This window comes from Bos taurus, chromosome 8 (genome assembly GCF_002263795.3).
Source record: "Bos taurus isolate L1 Dominette 01449 registration number 42190680 breed Hereford chromosome 8, ARS-UCD2.0, whole genome shotgun sequence".
NCBI lineage: Eukaryota > Metazoa > Chordata > Mammalia > Artiodactyla > Bovidae > Bos > Bos taurus.
The window spans coordinates 83,053,987-83,079,224 of NC_037335.1; the positions used below are offsets into that span (position 1 = coordinate 83,053,987).

Here is a 25,238-nt window from a genome sequence, read left to right on the forward strand (position 1 = left end):
GAGAGGAGGCCCAGTGGAGACCTCAGAGCGCTGTAGGAGGAAGGCACTTTCAATAGAACAAATCCCATTTTTAGCTACTCTATGTATCTTATTCTGTTTGAACAAAAGTCTTCATGACCAAAACTTAGGCTCTAATTGTGGATACTTAATGTCTGGACCAGCACTGAAACCAAACAGGCCAGCTCAGACATAGCTAGAATTGGAGAAGAGGAAATTATAGATAAAAATTCAAATAATAAACCCTGGCCTAGGTAAGGCACTAAACACATTTATAACAATAATTTGTTGTTCAGTTTCTAAGTCATGTCTGACTCTTTGCAACTGCATGGACTGTAGCACACAAGGCTTCCTTGTCCTTCACTGTCTCCCAGCATTTGTTCAAATTCATGTCCATTGAGTTGGTGATGCTATCTAACTATCTCATCCTCTGCCATCCCTTTCTCCTTTTACCTTCAACAACATCAGGGTATTTTCCAATGCGTCATCTCTTTGCATCATGTGCCCAAAGTATTGGAGCTTCAGCTTCAGCATTAGTCTTTTCAATGAATATTCAGGGTTGATTTCCTTTAGGATTGACTGGTTTGATGTCCATGCAGTCTAAGGGACTCTTAAGAGTGTTCCCCAGCACCACAGTTCAAAAGCATCAGTTTTTTGGCACTCAGCTTTCTTTATGGTCCAACTCTCACATGGTACATGACTACTGGAAAAGTCAGCTTTGACTATATGGACCTTTGTTGGCAAAGTGATGTCTCTGCTTTTTCATAAGCTATTAGGTTTGTCAGAGCTTTTCTTCCAAGGAGCAAGCATCTTTCAATTTCATTGCTGCAGTAACAATCCACAGTGATTTTGGAGCCCAAGAAAAGAAAATATGTCACTGTTTCCACTTTTTTCCCCTTCTATTTGCAATATAACAATAATAAACATCATTATTATTGCTAATATCTGTCACCATCTACTAGAATGGAAACTCCATGAAGGCAAGAATTCTAGTCTGTTTTATTAACTGCTAGATTCTTTAGCACATAGAATGATGCTTGGCATACAGTAAATGCTGCAACATGTTTCTGTTGGACTCAGCCATAAATTATAGTGAATCCTGGCTCACTATTATCTCATTTAATTCTCACAAGTGACCGTATTAGGTGGATGCTATTCTAATCTTCACTTAACAGTCAAAATAACTGAGACACAGGGAGGCTGAGTAGCTTGTTCTTAGTTACACAGCTGGTAAGTGAGGAGACTAGAATAAGGTTCCAGACATCCTGGCTCTGTAGCCTATACCATTAATTTGCAACTGATGATCCAGAACTCTTGTTTCTAAATGAGTTAATGAAACTAGTTTAACTGAAATTTCTCCAACCTTTTCTTTCTCCCCTTCACTTCATGTAGGTTTTTCTCTTCTATTACGGTTGTACCTCCATATCCACAGGGGATTGGTTCCAGGACCCCACACCTCTAACCCCTCCACATGCAGATACCCAAATCTGTGCATGCTCAGGTCCCTTATATAAATCGATGTGCAAAGTTTGTATGTAACCTATGCTGTTTTTGTTGTTGTTGTTGTTGTTGTTGTTAGTCACTCAGTCGTGTCTGACTCTGGGACCCCATGGACTGTAGCCCACCAGGCTCCTCTGTCCATGGAATTCTCCAAGCAAGAATACTAGAGTGGGTAGCCACTCCTTTCTCCAGGGGATCTTCCTGACCCAGGGATCAAACCTAGGTCCCCTGCATTGCAGGTGAATTCTTTTACGATTTGAGCCACCAGGGAAGCCCTAATCTATGTACACCATCCCATATACTTTAAATCATCTCTAGATTACTTGTAATACTTAATACAATGTAAATACCATGTCAACAGTTACCAGTGCACAGCAAATTCAAGTTTTGCTTTTGGGGATTTTCTAGAATTAAAAAAATATATTTTTGATCCATACCTAGTTAAATCCACAGATGCAAAAGCCTCAGATACAAATGGCTAAATGTATCATAAATGAGGAAACAGGCACAGAGAGGCTAAGAAAGAGCTAACAGACAGCAGGGTTAAGTTTCCAACCCAAGAAAAGTAACTGCACACATACTTTAAACACTGTGCTATAAAAGGAGTCTGAGTGCCTGCTTTCAGATGCAAACTTGAAGTCCTTATTCCTGGTCAGGCTTATTAATGAACAAGATAGCAGTCATACACTGGTATTGGCTCATGTCCCAAACATACAAATACATTTAATGAGAGTATTCCACCCTTGGAAATATTGACCGCTAAGGCATTACTGGATGATAAAACAAATCAGCATATAAGGACTTTATAAATCTGTTATATTCTTAGCCTAAGAACTTCTCAAAACTCTTGGTAAAATTTTTATATTGAAGACAAACATTCAGTAATAAAAGTACACAGTTCATTCCTTTTATGAAAAAAAGCTGTATTAATATCTTGTAATGCTCTCTATACATATTTCTCGGAAATGTTCTGGCCAACTTGGAACTCAGTTTGACTTTCACAGTAATATATGGAGGTTCCACTAACATCAACAGATTTGTCTCTTAGCTGTTCAATTCAACTGCAACCAGATGGAAAATGAAAAACGAGGACAGGGCCAGGCCTGTTGTCAAAGACACAAAGGAGTTATTGAGCAGAAATAGTCCAAAGTCTTACCCAGCTGCTACGAAAGCACCAAGAATGATGGCAAAGACACTGACGATGATGTTCAAGGAATACTGTTTCCTGTAATAAATAAATAGTGGGTGGAGAGATAGGTAGATAGATAAAGAAAAGGAGGAGGAGAGGAAAAATATAAATTATACTTTAAAATAAACTGAGAATAGACATTGTTAACAGTTTTATAGCTATCATAAAATCTAATGGACAATGCTTTATGTAAAAAGAGCACTAAAAGCACATTAAATGGATTAGTAAATCAAACCAAATTTACTCTATTTCTTAAGTATTTGTCTTAATCTAATTACAAATGTATTTCTCTGTTCTCACTAGAGAGATGCTGGGACACAATGCATAAGAGGTGAAGTAAGTCAGAAAGAGAAAGATAAATATTGTATTCTAATGCATATATACAGAATCTAGAAAAATGGTACTGAAGAATTTATTTACAGGCCAGCAGTGGAGAAACAGACATAGAGAACAGACTTATGGACATGGAGAGAGGGGAGGTGAGAGTGAGATGTATGAAAAGAGTAACATGGAGACTTATATTACTATATGTAAAACAGATAGCCAACAGGAATTTGCTGTATGGCTCAGGAAACTCAAACAGGGGCTCTGTATCAACCTAGAGGAATGCATTGGGGCAGGAGATGGGAGGGAGGTTCAAAAGGGAGGGGATATATGTATACCTATGGCTGATTCATGTTGAGGTTTGACAGAAAATAGCAAATTTTGTAAAGCAATTTTTTTTGTAAAGCAAAAAAATAAAATTCTGTCAAGCAATTATCCTTCAATTAAAAAAAAAAAGTGGAAGAGCTCCTGCTGGTAGGTCTAGTTGGTTTGTATTTTTATCAAGCATCCAAAGATTAAGATAAAATTCAATAGTAAAACTTACAACACCGGACCATCATCCTAATTTCATTGTTAAGTAATCTCCACAGCAAAACCAAGAATCCATTTTAGAGTCAACCTGAATATCTTTTACATGACATTTTTAAGCCAACATTATAAGAATTAATTTATTCTGATGTTACATCATAATTACTGCATCAGAATGAATTTCCCTGATCTCCTGTACACCTACTATAGTACAGCACACATCCTATACATGTGGACAACTTCTCCTTGCCATTCCAGGAGCAGTGTATATTCCATTCAGCTCAGAAAACAGATCTACATCTGTTTTGCAGTGGTTGGTTTTTTTAGAATTTTCTACCACACATGCATGTTATTTGTCTAATTGTAAAATTATAACTTTTTTAAAAAAAACACTCATAACATGTTAAGAAATCATGGACATAGGAGTCTGCTTTTAAATGAATAAACCATTGGCCCTTAAGCTATTACAACAAGCACTTCAAACCAACTATTTGTAAAGATGACTAGATGTTGAGAATTTGCTAGGTAAAAATAATGTGGGCGTGTGGGGAGAGGACACCAAAGGAAGAGAGGAAAAACAAAAATCACCCGAGTATGATGGTTTCCAGCAGTAAAGTAAGTGGAATGGTAAATTTCCTGAGCACAGTGAACATCGGCAAGCTGTCAGAAAAGAATCAAGTATAATAACATCAGACACCAAGTATTTTTTTAATGTTTTACATTTTCAATTAAGCCCATTAATTTTCTAAATTAAATATGAGTCAACTTTAATTATCACATATGTTACTAAGTCATATAAAATAATAAAAAGAAATGGAAATTTAATAATTTCATGCCACTTGTACTTATTAGCAATTCAAAACATCATACTATCCAACTACTACAAAGTGTTGAAACTACAAAGATTGTGTTAAAAGATTATATGCAATGTGAACCTATACACCCTTTGACAAAACAAGTTAGGACTAGGTATGGACAGTCATTAAATGGTCCTAACCGCAGATCTAATCACTTCTTGTTAGGAAACTTACCCTAAGATAATAACCCAAAGAAAAGAGAAAACTCATGTGCACAAAGATGTTCGCTGCAGTAGTGTATTTGGGGAAAATATCAGAAACAATCTAAATATCAGACAAGGCAATGATCAAACAAATTCTGGTTAAATCCACTTGAGGGAACATTATGCACTAACCCTATAATATAAAACTCTACTACTCTTAGAAAACAAACGTTAAATAAATCAAGGAGGTAATGAAACTATATAGAGTCTACAACTGTAATAAGATACATTCTATGTACAGAAAGAGACTGAAAGTGAATATTTTAAATAGTATGCAAGAGGATAAAATTATGGGTAATTTACCCCCAAAACTTTATGTAAAAGGCCATATTCACTGCCTTTTAAAAATACTTATGAGGCTTTCACTCAAAACCCAGAGATTCCAGGACACAGCTCAATGCACAGCCACACTGCCAGGGCTGGAGAAACCCACCCCCATCTGTTTCCAGTGTGACTCTCAGAAGATGTGACCTAAAGAAGGAAAGTCAGAACCTTAAGGGAGAGGGGGCAGCTCCTCCTGACCAGACCTGCGGAGGGGTTTCCCACGACAACCAGCGAACAGTACAGAAAGAATTTTCAGGAACTTTACGTCCCCACTTAAAGATGTCTTATGAGACTGGTTTGAATGGCCTTTGTCAAAGCAAGATTTTAAAAAGTCATTATTTTCAATTAAATTCAAAAAAATACTTTTAGATGCCTTTTAAAAGCAGCACAGGAAATCCCTGGTGGTCCAGTGGTTAGGACTCTGCACTCTCAGTGCCAAAGACATGGGTTTGAGCCTTAGTTGGGGAACAAATATCCCATAAGCTGTACACTGTGGCCCAAAAGAAAAAACAATAATAATAAAATAAAAGCAGATATGGATACTTAATAGTAAAAAGCTGAATGTTCTTCCCCTAAGATCAGGAATGAGACTAGGATGTTTGCTCTCACCACTACATCTATTTCATATTGCACTTGAATTTCTAGATAGGGCAATTAGTCCAAAAAAAAAAAAAAGCATATAGTTTGGGAAAAAAGAAAAGAAAGTTGTCTCTATTTTCAGATGATACATATCTAGAAAATACTAAGAAATCCACCATAAAATTATTAGAACAAATGAAATAAGTATGCATGAAACAAAAAGAATATACAAAAATCAACTGCACTTCTATATACTAGCAATGAGCAACCCCAAAAGGAAATGAGCAATCCAAAAAGGAAATTAACAACTCCAGTTATGATAGCATCAAAAAGAACAAAATTCTTAGGAGTAACTTAACAAAAGCAATGTAAGAACTGGAATACACTACGAACTACCAAATACTGTTAAAGGATGAAAGATTAAATGGAAAGACACTCCATGCTATGGATCAGAGACTTAATGTTAAAATGGAAATACTTCTCAAATAAATCTATAGATTCAACACAATCCCTATCAAAAAATTTCAACCACCTTTTCATCCAGCAATGGACAGACTAATTCTAAAATCAGTGTGGAAATGCAAGAAAACCAACAAACCAAAACAATCTTGAAAAAGAAGAACAAAGTTGGTGAGCCCAATTTCAAAACTTACTACAAAGCTACAATTTTCAGTATTATCTAGTACTGGTTTAAAGTTAACCATTTAATCAAAGCATTAAGATTGAGAATCAAGAAATAAATCTTTCTAATTAATTAGAAATGTTAAATTAATTTTTAACAAGGGTACCAAGACCATACAGTGGGGAAATAGTCTTTCAATAAATAACGCTGAAACAACTCAACATTCATAGGCAAAAGAATGATTTTGGACCCCTACCTCACTCTATATATAAAAAATTATCTCAAAATATATCAAAGACCTAAATATAGGAAAACTATAAAACTCTTAGATGAAAGAATAGGATTATATCTTTATGACCCTGGATCAGGCAAAGTTTTCTTAGACACAATACCAAAAGCACAGCAACAATAACAAAAAATAGATATATCAGATTTTACCAAAATCTATAAATAGATAAAGAACATATGATAGATCCAAACAGTAGAATCTTATACAATCTTACTAAGGAATGAAATTTTGATACATGCTACAACATGGATGAAACTTAAAAACATTACACTAACTGAAATAAACTGGACATAATAAAAGGACAAATACTGTATGATTCCATTTGTATGAAATATCTAGAACAGGCAAATTCATAGAGACAGTAAGTAAAACAGAGTTTACCAGGGCTGGGGGGAGGGCGAATGGGGCATTACTGTTTAATGGCACAGAATTTCTGTTGGGGATGATGAAAACTTTCTGGAAATAGGTAGAGGTGATGGTTGCTCAAGATTGTGAATATATGTAATAAACTGTCTACTTAAAAATGGTTAAAATGTTTATATTAGGTATGTTTAACTTTAATTATTCACTAAATTTTTAAAACCTTAAAACTTTTGTGCTTCGAAGTATACCATCAAGAGAGTAAAAAGACAATCCACAGAATAGGAGAAAATTTTGCAATCATGTATATAATAAAGCACCTGTATCTAGACTATATAAAGACTTAAAACTCAATAATAAAAAGATAAATAACCCTATTAAAAATAGGCAAAGGACTTGAATAGACATTCCTCCAAAGAAGCCAGATAAATGGCTAATAAGCACATGAAAAGATGGTCAGTATCATTAGTCAGCAGGGAAATGCAAATCAAAACCACAGTGAGATACCACTTCACAACCACTGCAACAGCTGTAATCAAAAAGACAGACAATAACAAATTTGGCAAGAATGTAGAAAAATTGTAACCCTCATACACTGCTGGTGGGAAAGTAAAATGGTACAGCCACTTGGAAAATAGTTTGGCAGTTCCTCAAAATGTTAAACACATATGACTCAGCGACCCCACTCCCAGGTATGGACCCAGTTGATAGCACTTAATCGGGCCCAAAACCATGAAGGCATCTTGGTCTTTCTTGTTCTCATACACTGTATGTTGTTAATCAGGATACTGTGTTAGCCCTTCCTTCCAAATATATCCAGCATCCATACTATGGCCTCAGTCTCACAACAAAAATAACTAGGAGATCCTTGGAGAAATGGCAGAAATAGTTTGATAAACCTGGACATCATGTGCCAGGAAGCAAGGAAGTAATCAAAGACTACTGGAGCCCTAGAACATAGGAGTCTACTCAAAGAGCTCCCACTGACCTGAGATGATACAATCTAAGCATCAAAAGAAGATGCGTATAATGAACTAAAACATTAGGTAAATGAAACAAATAGCTCAATGGAACAGAATAGAGAGCCCAGAAATAAACCCACACAAATAGAGTCAACTGATCTCTGACGAAGCAGTAAATACAGTTCAAGGGAGAAAGACTAGCCTTTCAATAAATGGTTTTCAAACAACCGGACATCTACATGTTAAAAAAAAAAAAAAAAAACAACTGAATCTAGACACAGGCTTTATACCTATCACAAAACTTAACTTCAAAATGGACCATACACCTAAATGTAAAACATAAAACCTCTGGAAGATAATGTAGGAGAAAATCTAGAGGACCTTGGTTTAGTAATGAGTTTTTAGATAAAATATCAAAGGCATAATCCATGAAAGAAAAAAACGATAGTGGAACGTCATTAAAATGTAAACTTCTGCTCTGAGAAACAGTGTTAAGAGAATGAAAAGGCAAGCAATAGACTGAGAGAAAATATTTGCTAAGTGCATATCTCATATGGGACTTGTAAATAACAATTGATGAGTTAATAATGCTGGTAAAAAACAAAACAAACAAAAATCTGCAGCTCACTACTGACGGTGACGCAACACTGGTTTATTACTCTGGAGGCCTAAAAATAAAGCTTTTGTCCTGCCTTTCCTGTATGAAATGGTGAGTGAAAATTTGTATTCACTGAGGAAGTTTAGATAATAATTGCAGAAGGGGAGATACAGTTTAGAAAATCATCATTTTTCAATTTGTAATGAAATAATGGATCTACACAGTGATCATCAGCGTGTGCTAACCTCATTAGGTAAAAAATTGATGGGGAACGTTCTAATGAAGGGACCAGACTGACCCCTTAAAATCATTAAAGACTGAATTTTTGATCAATTAAATATCATTAGAAGTGGGATAAAACATTATGTGCCCTGTGAGGTGATGCAGAAGAAAGAACCCAACATCACTAATAAACTGATCTTGCCTGAAAAACTGAATCTAAATTTGATTAAGCCTCTAGAACCAACTTCCAGTTTACTGAAAACAGGGGAGACAGAAACATACCACATGACACCATGCATAAGCAATTTCCTTCCTTTCTCCTCAGTCTTACTTGCTAAAGGCCTTCATCTTCCTCTTCTGCTATGCATGCAGAAAAGTATTGAAGAACACTTCTAATAAAGATGTTTCTAAGATCACTAAAAAAAAGAATCCCTCATCTACCCAGACCCCCAGTGCAAGAGCTGGGCAGCTATCAGGGTAACTGAAGGCACTCCCACGCTGCAAGTGGGCTCAGAGAGAGGCCAAGAGGTTACACGGCAATACAGCAACAGCACCTGCCACAGGAAGCTTTAATACAAACTTGGAAATTAAGGAAAATTGGTTGACCTGATCCCAGAGAGAAACAACTAAAAGGTATAATCAGAAACAGGACTGCACATTTTGTTTTTCACAACCACCACGATCTGCCCTTTCCAAACAAGAGTGACAGGCAACAGGTTTTATGTACTTTTTCCTTCTGGTTTACTTCCTACCTGCCTCTTTTCTACTCTTCCTATACGAACAGACTTTACTCCACTTCTGTCACCCTTTACATAAACTTGATTTTCTCATTATTCACATCTTTTTCATAAGGTTCGTGACCCACATGTGTACTCATTAGGCTACATATTTCACACCACATTTTACAAATTATAGGATGACTTGTTCATCATACAGTTCCATTTTCATTTTTATAGGGACTATTAACAAAGTAGTCAAAGGACCATAAAATAAATGCAGATGCAAACTTCAGAAATATGTATCACATACTTGAAAATAATATCTGTCATTAATTTTTCCTTGTACCAAACTTGAACTACCCAAAAACTGACAGTGTTCCTGCTTTTATAAAACTGTGATGGAATCAAAAGTTACACAGAACCACATTCATATAAATGAATCTTCCTGGAAAATCATACGTTCTCTGTCTTGATTTCTACAGATATCACATTCTATCTTCAGACTTGGACATAAAGAAAACTATATCAGCTTTTTAACATTTCTAAAGCATTATCAAACTCAAAACTACCTTATTTCCTTAAAATTATGAAATATTATTATCTTCCATATATAGCCCAAGCAATATCTTGAAAAAATCAAAGTTTATCTCTGTGACACTAAAAGAAAACTAGTGAAGAACCGCCAGTCAACCGTAATTCTGCACTCTACCTTAATTTACTTGTGCTTGCTAATCCACTTATGTGGTTTCCAACGTAGAGGAGAGGCAGAGGAAACAGCTTCAATAAAAAAAAAAAAAAGAAAGAAAGAATATTTGGTTAGAACTCCAATAACATTTTCCTTCATCAATAAAGATGGTGACATTCACTCCCCATCAGAAAGCAAATCATTCAGAGTTCCTTTGCTTGCAATGACTGAATTTTCCAGAATCCAGAACACATGCAAGTTTCTCCATATGATCAAAAAATAGGTATGCAGTGATATCCCCAATCCTGGTGGTGGTGGGGAAGGTGGATAGAAACAGAAATTTTGGCCTTGCCCGTATTAGTAGACTGTTTCCTGAAAACAAAGCTCTGAACAAGCACCTCTCTTGGGCGGAGACCCCTAGCTAGGTTGGTGAGTTGAGGATGGGTGCTTATAGTTTAGAAACTCTATAAATATAGATCATGGATGAGGCTCAGAAAGCCATTGAAAAAGTGTACAAACTTCTGCTATCTAGGCATATAAGCACTTTTCTGGACGAAGACAAAGGTTCACATCTCACTGACGTGTCAAATAGTGACGCTTTCAAAAAGCTGTGTATGCTGGCCGCATTACTTTGTCTTAGAGCCCTACAATAAGTAAATATCTACCAAGGTTAAACAATGTAGCCTGTTCTTCTAAGAAGCAAGCATCTTTTAATTTCATGCTTGCAGTCACCATCTGCAGTGATTTTTGGAGCCCCCCAAAATTAAGTCTGTCACTGTTTCCACTGTTTCCCCATCTATTTGCCATGAAGTGATGGGACCAGATGCCGTTCCATTAAGTTTTTGAATGTTGAGTTTCAAGCCAACTTTTTCACTCTCCTCTTTCACTTTCATCAAGAGGCTCTTTAGTTTCTCTTCACTTTCTGCCATTACAGTGGTAGCATCTGCATATCTTAGGCTGTTGATATTTCTCCCAGCAATCTTGATTCCAGCTTGTGCTTCATCCAGCCTGGCATTTCACTTGATGTACTTTTCATATAAGTTAAATAAGCAGGCTGACAATATACAGCCTTGACGTACTCCTTTCTGGATCTGGAACCAGTCTAACCATGTCCAGTTCTAACTGTTGCTTCTTGACCTGCATACAGATTTCTCAGGAGGCAGGTAAGATGGTCTGCTATTCCCATCTCTTTAAGAATTTTCCACAGTTTGTTGTGATCCACACAGTCAAAGGCTTTGGCATAGTCAATAAAGCAGAAGCAGATGCTTCTCTGGAACTCTCTTGCTTTTTCAATGATCCAACGGATGTTGGCAATTTGATCTCTGATTCCTCTGCCTTTCTAAATCTAGCTTGAACATCTGGAAGTTCACAGTTCACATACTGATGAAGCCCGGCTTGGAGAATTTTGAGCATTACTTTGCTAGTGTGTGAGATGAGTGCAATTGTGCGGTAGTTTGAGTATTCTTTGGCATTGCCTTTCTTTGGGATTGGAATGAAAACTGACCTTTTCCAGTCCTGTGGCCACTGCTGAGTTTTCCAAATTTGCTGGCATATTGAGTGCAGCACTTTCATAGCATCAACTTGTAGGATTTGAAATAGCTCAATTGAAATTCCATCACCTCCATTATCTTTGTTTGTAGTGATGCTTCGTAAGGCCCACTTGACTTCGCATTCCAGGATGTCTGTCTCTAGATGGGTGATCACACCACCGTGGTTATCTGGATCATGAAGATCTTTTTTGTACCGTTCTTCTGTGTACTGTTACCACCTCTTCTTAATATCTTCTGCTTCTGTTAGGTCCATACCATTTCTGTCCTTTACTATGCTCATCTTTGCATGAAATATTCCCTTGGTATCTCTAATTTTCTCAAAGAGATCTCTAGTCTTTCCCATTCTATTGTTTTCCTCTATTTCTTTGCAGCCTTTCTTAGCTCTGCTTACTGTTTTTTGGAACTCTGCATTCAAATGGTTATATCTTTCCTTTTCTCCTTTGCCTTTCGCTTCTCTCTTCTCAGCTATTTGTAAGGCCTCCTCAGACAACCATTCTGCCTTTTTGCATTTCTTTTTCTTGAGGATGGTCTTGATCCCTGTCTCCTCCATAGTTCTCCAGGCACTTTGTCTATCAGATCTAATCCTTGAATCTATTTGTCACTTCCACTGTATAATTTGTCACTTCCACTGTATAAGGGATTTGATTTGTGAAGGGTGTAAGGAAGTGAAACTAACACACGCCCCTGCCTGAGGCTTGCCACCCCAGGAGATATTTGCAAGAATTAAATGGTCTTTTTACTTTGTTTCCTTACCTCCCCACCATCTCTGATCATAAAAGAACCTGGCATTCAGGCCTCAACAAGACAGTTATTTTGAGGCCTAGCCTCTCTTCTTAGTCAGCTGGCTCCCCAAATAAAGTCTCTTCCTTGTCTTAAAGCTTCATTTCTTGGATGTATTGGCCTACCGTGTGACACATAAAGCGAGCTTGGACTCCTTAACACAACCACAATTAGAAAGCATTTATTTTTCGGCACTCAGCCTTCTTTATCGGAGAAGGCAATGGCGCCCCACTCCAGTACTCTTGCCTGGAAAATCCCATGGATGAAGGAGCCTGGTAGGCCGCAGTCCATGGGGTCGTTAAGAGTCGGACACAACTGAGCGACTTCACTTTCACTTTTCACTTTCATGCATTGGAGAAGGAAATGGCAACCCACTCCAGTGTTCTTGCCTGGAGAATCCCAGGGACCGGGGAGCCTGGTGGGCTGCCGTCTATGGGGTCACACAGAGTCGGACACGACTGAAGTGACTTAGCAGCAGCCTTCTTTATCATCCAACTCTCACATCATACGTAACAACCGGAAAAACCATAACCTTGACTACACAGTTTTAATTAACAGTAATCTTTTGAAGTTCCAACTACCTGATCTTTGTTGCAAAAATTTTTACATATGCTGGCTCCTCCCTTACCTCTTTGGCGCACTCTCTCAGAGCTATCTCAGCTGAGAGACTGCCTCCTGGGCTTAAGTCCTCGTTTTGTCTTCACAATAAAACATAATTTTCAACTTTCAGGTTGTGTGTTTTTTTCTGGTCAACAATATTCTGGTTAACAGTGTACAACTGACTCAGTCATATAGCTGGTGATATTACAATTTCAGAGCTTCTTAGGTATTGAAGAGAATCAGTTGCCCCTACTACCATATAGAATTCAAAATAAAGGCAGTACTGACTTCTAGTTTCTGGTAACCATGGGCAAAATTATTTGTGTCAATACCGCTGCTGAGCTCTCTCCCCCGAGTGCGTGTGCTCTTTCTCTCTCTCTCTCCCCAACATGCGTGCACTTTTTCTCTTTCTCTCTCTCTCCAGCGCGCTGGCGTGCTCCTCCACTCTCTTCTCTTCATGTCTTTGGGTTGGCATGCCTTCACGCTTTGAGGATGGATTCTCCTGCTATCTTTTAAATAAAATAGAGCTATAACACTGATTTGTCTAAGAGCTTTAACATGGTTTGTCTAAGACCCGAGAGCTGTGACGTGCTGAGGGCTTTAATGTCCATCACTCCGAACCTTTGTTGTGATGAGACAGAACCGAGGAGCATACACTCGCCTAACATCTATGGTGCCGTGACTCGAGGAAGAGGCCAAGCACAGCAGGAGCCCAATTCAGCAAAACCTCCCATGGTTGAAGCAGAAAGCGAAGAAAACCCAGCGCAAGGGAAGTGCCAAGAGGCCCATCATGCTGGAGACCAGGACAGCGAAAAACGAACTCAGCAGAAAGCTCACGCAGCTCAGCCTCAGATTCCAGAAGACCTCCAGTTAAGGACTGAAGAGGCCCACTCCAGCCAGCCTGCCTGTCACAGATAACCATCATGGGGCTGGAGCCAAGGGTGCAACTGGATGTGGCAGGTCAACAAGCTACAACATGCAGTGCCAGTTCAACAAAGATACAAAACTACAGCCGACCATGGAAAATACCGCTCACTCTTAGATGGACACCACTATGAAGACTCTGAGGCCTGAGACTAGCAAGAGGGGGAGGCCCAATACCCCTCGCTGTCCCAATTCAGCAGGAAGTAGCCAGAAAGACCTCGACGCCCCTATTCTCAAAGAACTGGACTTCTCATCTCTTCAGGGGGGAATGTTAGGTAGTTAGAATAGGAAACAGGAGTCCAAAATGGCGGTGGCTAAAAGACGAGGAAGGGAAAAGCCTGCAAAAATAGAATAAAGGAAGGTCAAAGGAAGGTCCGAGGACCAGAGTGAAGACCTCAGGTAGAACAAACAACACTCCTGGCTAGCCCAATTTGCATAGGGCAGGCCCGGGGGGGGGGGGGGGGGGCAGGAAAAAACATACAAAAGGAGGAGCCAAAGCGAGGTCTCTCTCTCTCTCCGCCGTGTGCGTGTGCTCTCTCTCTCTCCCGCGCGCTGGTGCGCTCCTCCAACTCTCTTCTCTTCATGTCTTTGGGTTGGCATGCCCTCACGCTTCAAGGAGGGATTCTCCTGCTATCTTCTAAATAAAATAGAGCTGTACCACTGGGGGGGGGCGAAAATACCGCTGCTGAAAACAATTAAAAACCCTAGGTAAAATAATTTAAAACCTTCATAAGGCATGAAAGGGCTAGGAAGATAGTGAGGAACTCCTAGGCCAAAAATAAAGGGAGAACAGAAACCCGGAGAGAAACAATGGAAGCCAGAGATAGCAGAATTACATCTCTGAAGCTCTGCGAAAGCAGAATTCAAACAAGAATATATTTCAAAAACAAAGGAATTTTTTTTTCCCCTTTTCAGACAAAAATGAAGAGAATTGAAGCAGACCATCAGAAAATTCTAAACAAGGTAGTTTGAGTCAGGAGGAAAACGGCAAGTGTGAGATCCACAAAGGAAAGGAAAACAAAGGAAGCAGTAAATATAAATGGACATTTTCTTAAAAGAAAATTAAAATGTATTACGAGATTTAGAGTGTTAAATCACTTAGTGGCAAGAGCATATAAATTCAGAGGAAAGGGAAATGGAGTGAAAGTCCTTGCGTTGTTGACGGGAGAATACATTCACCATTATAATCTGGTGAGTTAGGCATGCCTGTTTTGGATTCCAGGGAAACACTAAACGAACTGAAACAAGAGTTCCACCTCGTACAATTAAACACTTTAATGCACCAGGAAGGTTTAACTAACTTAAAATTTTAGGCACCTATGGGAATTCCCTGGCAGTCCACTGGTCAGAGCTCTGTGCTTCCACTGCAGGGGGCATGGGTTCGATCCCTGATCAGGGAACTAAGATTCCCACATGCTGTGTAGTGGGACAAAAAAAAAAAAAAAAGACCTAGGCACCTAATCATACAGTCTCAAAATACAGAAAACAAAACAAAAAAACCTAACAAATACCAAGAGAAATAGACAAATCCATAATCAGAGATAATGGCTGTAACAGTATCTCCATTCTCACATACTCTTAAAATGTGACTTTGATACTCCCTTCCATCCAGAGGTGGGCTTCCCTTGTGGCTCAGCTGGTAAAGAAACTGCCTGCAATGTGGGAGACTTGGGTTCGATCCCTGGGTTGGGAAGATCCCTTGGAGAAGGGAAAGGCTACCCACTCCAGTATTCTGGCCTGGAGAATTCCACGGACTGTATAGTCCATGGAGCCACCAGGAGTCAAACACGGCTGAGCCACTTTCACTTTCACTTTCCATCCAGAGGTAGGGTCTATGTCCTAACAGCAAAAGGTAACTAGAACACAGATAAAAGGCATCTCAAATAAACCTCCAGCAAACAACATACTTAATGGCGAAATAGTAAAAGCTTTCCCTTTGAGATCAGACAAAAATGCCCAGTATTTACATTTCTAACACCGAATTGTAGGTCCTATGCTATACAGGAAAGCAAGTAAAAGAAATGAAAGAACGTTGCAGATACAAAAAACTATATACAAAAGAAAGATGTACCTGAGAAATGGGCTATTTCATGCTATGTCACTAAACAAAGGTCATCAGCTATTGCAGCCGCCACCTGCGCAGCCACAGCCTATGGTGAGCTGGTGAGGCCTAAGGGAACTCAGGAAGGAAAGAAAACCTGCCATATAGGAGCCATCAGACTGCAGTTGCTCCCAGATGAGACTTAAGGAAATTTAGGATATGAAAACAGGATACTGGCCCAGATAGCTGAGGTGCATATCAAAGGAATGATTTCCAAGCCCAGATTTGGCATCTTCTTGTAAACAGAAAACTGCTATATACCTTAAGTTAACATATTTGGTTTTCTTTAATTAACAGTAATTGTTTGAAGTTCAGACTACCTTCACTTTTTTGCAAAACTCCTATATGTCCTAGCTCCCTGCCTCAACTCCTCAGAGTAGTTCTCTCACGATTACTTGAGATGCTGCCTCCTAGGCTTGAAGTCCTAAAAATTCCTGCTGAATAAACTACAATTCAGAAATTTAAGGTTTGTGAACAATATTAAGTCAACATACCTCTAACTTTCCAAATAATCTTTTTTTGCCCATGCCTTGCAGCATGCAGGATCTTAGTTCCCTGACCAAGGATCAAACCTGTGCCATCTGTAATGGAACTGCAGAGTCCTAACACTGGACACCAGGAAATTTCCCTGTTTAAATGATATATGCAACAACAACAACAAAATCTACTTCTAACAAAAAATATTAGAACTCTATGGCAACCTACTCCAGTATTCTTGCCTGGAGAATTCCATGGACAGAGGAGCCTGGAGGGCTACAGTTCATGGTGTTGCAAAGTCAGACACGACTGAGCAACTAACACACGCACATATAAAGAGAAAATTATAAAACTTTACTGAGGGCAATTTAAAAGGGAGTATGTGTTTTCCTGGTGGCTCAGATGGTAAAGAATCTGCCTGCAATGCGGGAAACTTAGGTTTGATCCCTGGATCAGGAAGATCCCCTAAAGAAGGGAATGGCAACCCAGTCCAGTATTCTTGCCTGGAGAATTCCATGAACAGAGGAGCCTGGCGGGCTTCAATCTGTGTGGTCACAAAGAGATGGACAAAACTGAGTGACCAACACTTTCACTTTTATGTAACCATGTACACAGATTGTAAGATTCAACACTTTAAAGATGTCAATTCACTCCAAATTGCTTTAGAGCCTCAATGCAATCCCAATCAAAATCCAAAAAGCTTATTTTTCCTGAAACTTGACAATGTGCTTCTAATATTCATCTAAAAATGTGAAGAACCAAGAATTCGGGAGGTAAAGACTTGCTCTATCAGACAGTGAGACTTTGCATAGTGAAAGATTCTTTTCCATGAGAAAGAAATACAAGATAAATACATAATCAATAAAATAAAAAGACATGCCACAGAAGGGGAAAAATATATTTGTAATGCTATAATAACTAACAAGAGGACTATCATTAATATATTTTTAATGTATTTTTTAAACTCCAACACAGATCAGTAAGAAAAAGACATAAACCCAACAGAAAAATGGGCACAAGTCTTAACAAGTACTTCACAGAAGAGGATATCCAAATGGGCACTAAAAAACGAAAAGGCACTCAACCTCATTAATAACCAGGGAAATGCAAATAAAAGCCAAGAAGATGTCATTACACACCCAGCATTGGCAAGAATGAGGAGCAATAGGGACTTTCATATACTTTTGTCAGGAATGTGAATTGGTACAACCACTTGGCAGAACAGTTTGCCGTTATCTTTTCTAGTTGACAATACGTTCACTCTAGGAGTCAGCAGCAGAGAAGGCAATGGCAACCCACTCCAGTGTTCTTGCCTGGAGAATCTCAGGGACGGAGGAGCCTGGTGGGCTGCTGTCTATGGGGTCGCACAGAGTTGCTCAGTTAGTTGCTCCAAAAACGACTTAGCAGCAGCAGCAAGAGTCAGCAGTTCCACTTCGTCATAAGCCTCCCAAAGAAATGACATGCACATGTGCTGTTTTGGACTGAACTGTGTCTGCTCTAAACTCACATCTTGAAGCCCTAGACCCCAGGTGACTGCAGGTAAGATAGAGCCTTGGAAGGAGGTAATTGAGGTTAAGTGAGCTAGTAAGTGTGGGGTCCTAATCCAATAAGACCTGTGTCCTTATAAGAAGAGGAAGACACACCAGGAGTGCATAGGCACCACATAAAGGCCACATGAGGTCACAGTGAGAAGGCAGCTGTCTATATGCCAAGGAGAGAGAACTCTCACCAGAAACCAACCCTATCAGCACCTTCATCTTGGACTTCCTGTCTCCAGAAGTGTGAGAAAATAAATTCCTTTTTTTTAAGCCACTTAGTCTATGGTATTTTGTTATGGGAGCCTTATCTGACTAATACATCTGCATCAAGATCCAACTCTCAGTACATTCAGAACAGTACCTTTTATTTTTCTAGTGCCCAAACCAGAAACACCTCCAATTACCATAAACAGTAAAACAGATAAATTATATTTATACAGTGAATATAAAAGAATACAGCTACACACAACAGTGTAGATGAATCTTACCATCATAATAAAGTGAAAGCAAAATACAAAAAAAATATAGTTTAATTCCCTTTATATAACCTCCAAAAACAGGCAAAACTAAATTCAAGTATACATACAAACTTAGAAAACTTACAAAGAACTCAAGAAAATCATTACGACAAAAGTCAGAATCAGATCAGATCAGATCAGTCACTCAGTCGTGTCCGACTCTTTGTGACCCCATGAATCACAGCACGCCAGGCCTCCCTGTCCATCACCAACTCCCAGAGTTCACTCAGACTCACGTCCATTGAGTCAGTGATGCCATCCAGCCATGTCATCCTCTGTCGTCCCCTTCTCCTCCTGCCCCCAATCCCTCCCAGCATCAGGGTCTTTTCCAATGAATCAACTCTTCACATGAGGTGGCCAAAGTACTGGAGTTTCAGCTTTAGCATCATTCCTTCCAAAGAAATCCCAGGGCTGATCTCCTTCAGAATGGACTGGTTGGATCTCCTTGCAGTCCAAGGGACTCTCAAGAGACTTCTCCAACACTACAGTTCAAAAGCATCAATTCTTCAGTGCTCAGCCTTCTTCACAGTCCAACTCTCACATCCATACATGACCACAGGAAAAACCATAGCCTTGACTAGATGAACCTAACAGGTAAGGATTCTCTGACCCTCATCTGATGACCTAGGTAAGGATTGCTGGTGCTGCTAAGTCGCTTCAGTCGTGTCCGACTCTGTGTGACCCCATAGACAGCAGCCTACCAGGCTCCCCCGTCCCTGGGATTCTCCAGGCAAGAACACTGGAGTGGGCTGCCATTTCCTTCTCCAATGCATGAACGTGAAAAGTGAAAGTGAAGTCGCTCAGTCGTGTCCGACTCCTAGCGACCCCATGGACTGCAACCTACCAGTCCCCTCCGTCCATGGGATTTTCCAGGCAAGAGTACTGGAGTGGGCTGCCATTGCCTTCTCTGAGGTAAGGATTACAATGTAATTATTCATTCAACTACACATTCATGGATGATGTCTTTTTACCCTATGTCTAGATATTTCACAGTTGTTTAAAGTATTTAAAACTATATCATAAACTAAGTGTAGGCAAGCCCAACAATATTCTGATTTTTCTTATGATGACTGGGTTAATACCTTTCCTACACTTCAGTGGTTTGTTTTTCTCTGTTTGTGGATGTCCCTGATTATTGATGCTGTAAGTATGTTTAGTCAGCCTGATGAATAATCCAGAGCTAGATGCCAATGTTTTTCCAGGCCTTAGAGACATGGAGTGAACAATCCATGTGAGCTCTTTACTTTCAAGGAACTGCAATCTGATTTAACCTCCCTAAATCCAAAAATGTCACCATGATCCATTTAATACCACCAGTCGCAGGGGATTGTTCTAGGAATTAAATGTCTGGCCTCATGCCTGGCACCTAGCAACTGTTCAATAAAATTAGTTCCATTCCACATACCCAGGAAGAAGTGGCAGGTCTCGTGTTTGTAGTTCTACCATGGGGGGGATAAAAACAAACTATGTATATCAAATTGTATTTACTGTTTATTCCACTCACAGGTTTTATCTACCCAAGCTAAAAATGAAAATTTAAAGCAGAGATCAGCAAACTGGGAAGGCCCAAGAGATAAATCTAATTCATCTTCTATTTATGCAAATAAAGTTTTATTAGAACACAACTACATCGATTCATTTTTACACACATCATCTACAACTGCTTTCAAAGAACAGAGCTGAATAGCTGCAAGAGAGATAGTCTGGCCCACAGAGTCTAATTATTTGCTATCTGGTCCTTTACCAAACAAGCTTGACTATTTCTGTTAGAGAGTTTTGCTATTTCAGAAGACACATAGTATTTACTTAATATCCACTGCTAAGCACACACTTTTAGTACCATGTTACATTAATGGACCACTGAATGATACGAAATCTTTATTAAGAAGTTTCTAACCAGCAGGAAGCACAAGGTTTATGGAAATGGACCTGTACTCTAAGATCAATTTGTAATTTTATATCATTTTCACATCTTCCAACACAGCTATATGTACTTTCCATCACATACCTTTGTAGGAATTTTCTTGTCAAAATCAGGAAAGTGAATTATTTTATTTAGCTTGGACACGTATAGTATCATTATGGTAACTGCCATCTAAAGAAAATGGAAGAGAAAAATTTCAGCAAAATATCTAGAAAGACTATTTGAGGTACAAATACATCAGAAGAAGAAAATAGATTCACCAAAAACATATGTATCAGAAAAATCTATTTTCTAGGTTCCAAAAAAATTATTATTCCTTAAAATATTAACTTTTTTTGTCACTGCATAGATTGCATTAGAACTATAGGCAAAAAGTATAACATTAAATAGACTCACACATATACATGTGATCTCAAGCGGTTCAAGGAACAAGAATAGAGGGAAAAAACAATGGTGTGCCCCAAACAGACCAGTATGACCACAGTCAGTGAGGCTGCTTATTGATCCTGAACCATACCTACCTCCCATGTACTAAGCATATGGTCACCTTCCCCCATAAAGTAAGTGTTGGGGTGAAAGGAGGGGCAGAAGGGAGGCAAATTCCACACATAAACATATTTTGTAAAGTACACAATTTCTATAACACAGAAGACATTTTCTCTCCACCTAGCCAGTGTTACCAAAAATACCTCATTCAAATGCTCTTCAGCTGGGTTCCACCAGGTATATCAGGAATACTCCAGATTATTATTATGAAATAAATAGTTTTAATATCATCTTTCTATGAAAATTTTAGAATTTATTCACTTTTCTCCATATTAGGATGCAAAAACATAAGGACTCCTTCAACATGATTATTGTCCTAAACCTCAAGCCTGAGTGTACAGATACTTATGATAGATTTATACAACTCGGGCCATTCTGAATAATAATTGTAGTTTGTATTTATGACTTACCTTATAATTCTTAACAGAAATATACCAACACGATGTAAACTATTCTGCAACTCAAATTTTTAAAGTTTGGTCTACTGGCTTCTTCCCTTACAAACTGCAAATCAGAAAGGTTTTTTCCTTAATTGAGTACAAGACAGTGAATTAATTTGCCTTGGGCGTTACATAGGGCATATTACCACATACTATTGATCTTTTAAAGTACTTCTTTAAACATATTTTCACACTGAACCATAAAGATATATTTTTATTACCTTAAGGAAACACTGTTTCCTTGTTATTTTTTCACCCTAAAATGATGTGCAAAGAGTATCTTGTTAGCAAAATGTTTAACTAGAATAATGTTTATTTGTATAAATTCCAGATTCACAATTTGAAATTTAGTTAACAGACATAATCTTTATATTTTTTCTCCCTGTAAACTAAAGATCAACAACAACAACAAAAAAACCCCTTCAGTACCTGTTAACATGGTCTACTAGAAATTACTAGCATATGACCCCAAACACAAAATGTAAGCAAGTCACAAAACAATATTAATGGAAAATTTCAGAAACAGCCAAATGTGGGTAAGTTTGAAAGTTTATCCAAGCTTAACCTTACACTTGAGAACAAACATCACGAAGTTCAGGAAGGAAACTGCAAACCTGTTTAGTTTGGCCCATAGAGAGTTTAATGAAAAAATATGAATCTGTTGCCACCATTTACAAATTGGGAGGTTTGCTGTGAAAATAAAATTTCCCTGATTCCTAGTGAGCCTCACCTCATCCCCCCAATCCTTTTCTTAAACAAGCACAGTGACTTCAACTGTGCACACTCATCTGTAACCCAGCAGGACTTAGAGGCTTCCAGTCTGCTGCCCCCTTACTTTAGAGTAATTAAATTCTATTAAAGAAATGAGAATTAGTCGTTTTTCCTACAAATACAACTATTCCTAAATTGTAAAACGAAATAAAACGTATCAATACTTTAAGTCGTTTCACCCAAAGTACCACAGTCCTCTGCCAACTGAACAAATTCGTAAACCACAGTCTTCAACAAAAGCACTTACAATTTCATCATATGTACTAACAAATAATTAAGAGGTTAATTTATCTTTTTTCACTTACCTGTCCAACTCCAAGAACAATTGGTGAGGGGAAACTACAAAAAATAGAGAATGACAAATAATTTTAGCAACTGATGAAAAAATTTGAAAACAATATACAACACAGAATGACAGGAGTTATTAAAAGGTTATGTTATTAAAAGCTTATTGAACTTATTAAACGGTTATTAAAAGGTCTTAGGCTATTTTTTCTGTCTTAGTGAAAATATCTAATTTGTTCATTGTTCATTTCTTTTCCATTTTTTAAACTGATCATTGCTAAACTTGGCAAACTTCTATTGCCCCTTAAGGCAGACTGTCATATTAACAAACAACACAGTTGTATATGTAGAAAGCCCAATTAATCTGGGGATAAATGACTAGAATTAATAAATAACTTTAGCAAAGTTACTGGATAGATGAACACGTGAAAAAAAATCACTTTTAAGTCTATATATCATAAAGACACAAAGAACATAATCCTTTTAAAGGTTTTCACTTTCAATAGCATGCAAAAACATCAAATAATACTAACTGGGTATTTTATAGTAATAAAAAATTATTTTTACTTTTTTAAGCATGAAATGATATTGTGGTGTTTTTAAAACAAAATAGTCCACCTTATCCTTTAGAAATTCATAATAATCTGGGGGGAGATGTTGGAATTGAGAAGAAGAGTGACATAAATGTAACAAACTTGTCGAAACTGGATGACGGCTACATGGAGATTCATTATACTGGTTTCCTTTCTTCAAAATACTATACCCAGGTACAAATCTAATAAAATGTTTCCAAGAACTACCTCTACATAGAAAACTATAAATCTATACTTAAAAAATGAAAGAAGTTCTAAATAAAGTTCATGGATTAGAATCAATATTGTAGTGAACAATTATCCACAAACTGATCTATAAACTCAAATCTCTCTTTACAAATAAGAACGGGTATTTTGTATTGACCCTGAAACTGAATTTCAAGGCAAAAGCAAACATGATGTAAGATAATCATGAAGAAAAAACATCGGAGGACTGATTCTGCTGGATGCCAGTATTCTCTTTCTTTCTTTTTTTTTTTGGCTGCAGCATGCTGGAATCCTAGTTCCCAGACCAGGGATTGAACCCATTCCCTGCAGTGGAATGGCAGAGCCCTAGCCACTGGACCACGAGGGAATTTCCCAGGATTGATTTTAAAGTCACACCAAATGAGAGAGTGTGGTATTTGCACAATGATATTCTAACCAGACAATGCAAGAAAACAGAGATGAGGACAGATACACGCCTACATGGAAACCTGACTCATGACAACGATGACCACACAGAGGAGTAGGGAAAAGACAGTCGGTCTTTTAACAAATGGCACCAGGCAACTGGATACAGAAGCTTGCTCCCTACCTAATACCGTACTTAACAAGGCAGCACATCACCTCGCCAGGCTCACTCACTGTCCAGCCCTTCACTGGCTCCCAGTCATTCTGTCCAGCTATTAAAAAGAGGGAATATCACTCAGAAAACCACCACCACCAACACCACCTCATCTCCTAAACTGCATGTCACAGGGAAACATGCCTGTTTCAGATAGGGTGAGAAGAGAATAAGGGACTAACTTACCTTGTCAGGGAAAACAGAATGAACAGCACCACCATGAGAATAAAATGAACTCTAATGGATGCCGGATGTGTCACCCAGACATCTGCTTCGGGACTGAAGCCCTCATTCCCCAGTTTCCCAAGAGCACCCTCAGAAGGAGAAAGCTGCCTTGCCAACAGCTCCCAACTCCCTGAGACCAGCCTGTGTTCCAAGCCTGCATGTCTGTGCAGAGGTATAAAGGCCAAGGGCCCTCGACCCAATTCAAGACAACTCTGTTGAGCCCTTCCAGCTCCAGAGACCCTGGGATAAGGCTCTGTTGTGATGAAGCATAGCCCAGCTTCTCTGTCTTCTTAATCCTGCTTCCCTCACTCTCCCACAGGAGTGGGTCCCAAGAGCACTGCCCAGTATACTTTCCTCACATCTGAGAGTCTCCTTGCCTAGGAATACAACCTGCAACAGCAAGCAAAACAATAAGATTACAACATAAACAAATAGTAAAACAACAACAAAAGGCTTATGGAAGGAAGACGAAGAGCTCAGCCTAGCAGAGAATGTAAAACAAGAAGCGAAGGCACCTTTTTAACTGTTTCCAGCTACAGAACACCTTAATAAGAAGATATCAACAAAATCAACAGGTCAAAATTGAGATAACAAAGCAAACAAGTGAGATGAAAAGGGAAGCACAGATCTTAAGGAAACCAACTGAGGAAGAAAACATAACTGCTGTATGAGTAATTTAGAAACAACGGAAGTCAACGACTGCTGCTGAAACATGAATTACCAAGACGAGGCAATCACAGTGAATGAACAGGAAAAAGATACATTCTCAAAGGTAAACAGATTTCGAAGACAGATACCACCAGAAAGGGCTAATTTCTGTGCTGTTTTCTCTCAATAGAGAAAATAATTCGAAGATAAAAAAGGCAAATTTGTTTCCTTGACATGAGGAAAATAAGCAAACTCTCCAGATCTAAAAGCACATTTGTTGCAGAAAAAGTTGTTAAGAATATTCAACACGATTAATACAGCAGCCATGAACTCTCCATAAAAACCCTGCAATGGAATCCACCACTTAGGAGTCAAACCAAAACACTGGACTCTGGAATGGAGACACTGCGATAAAAGACTGCTGACTACTGCATTCATTTAACATAGACCAGATTCAAACACCTGTGGGATTATACTTACACAACAGGATGCTACCCTATAAAAGAAGACATGGAGGGGAGGGGAGATAGGAAG

The 25,238-nt window shown here is 38.5% G+C and overlaps 1 protein-coding gene across 6 annotated transcripts in view; it reads right to left on the minus strand.

Annotated features, from left to right (window-relative positions):
- SLC35D2 (solute carrier family 35 member D2) overlaps positions 1 to 25,238 on the minus strand; it is a 56,878-nt gene that overhangs the window by 25,205 nt on the left and 6,435 nt on the right. For all 6 annotated transcript variants that reach the window (NM_001206266.1, XM_005210413.5, XM_024995960.2 and 3 more), the window contains exons 2-6: positions 22,433 to 22,466; positions 20,455 to 20,541; positions 9,983 to 10,050; positions 4,127 to 4,198; positions 2,654 to 2,722 (exon numbers count right to left, since the gene is read on the minus strand). In NM_001206266.1, the coding sequence (NP_001193195.1) occupies positions 2,654 to 2,722; positions 4,127 to 4,198; positions 9,983 to 10,050; positions 20,455 to 20,541; positions 22,433 to 22,466 (330 nt within the window). The remainder of the gene's footprint in view (positions 1 to 2,653; positions 2,723 to 4,126; positions 4,199 to 9,982; positions 10,051 to 20,454; positions 20,542 to 22,432; positions 22,467 to 25,238) is intronic.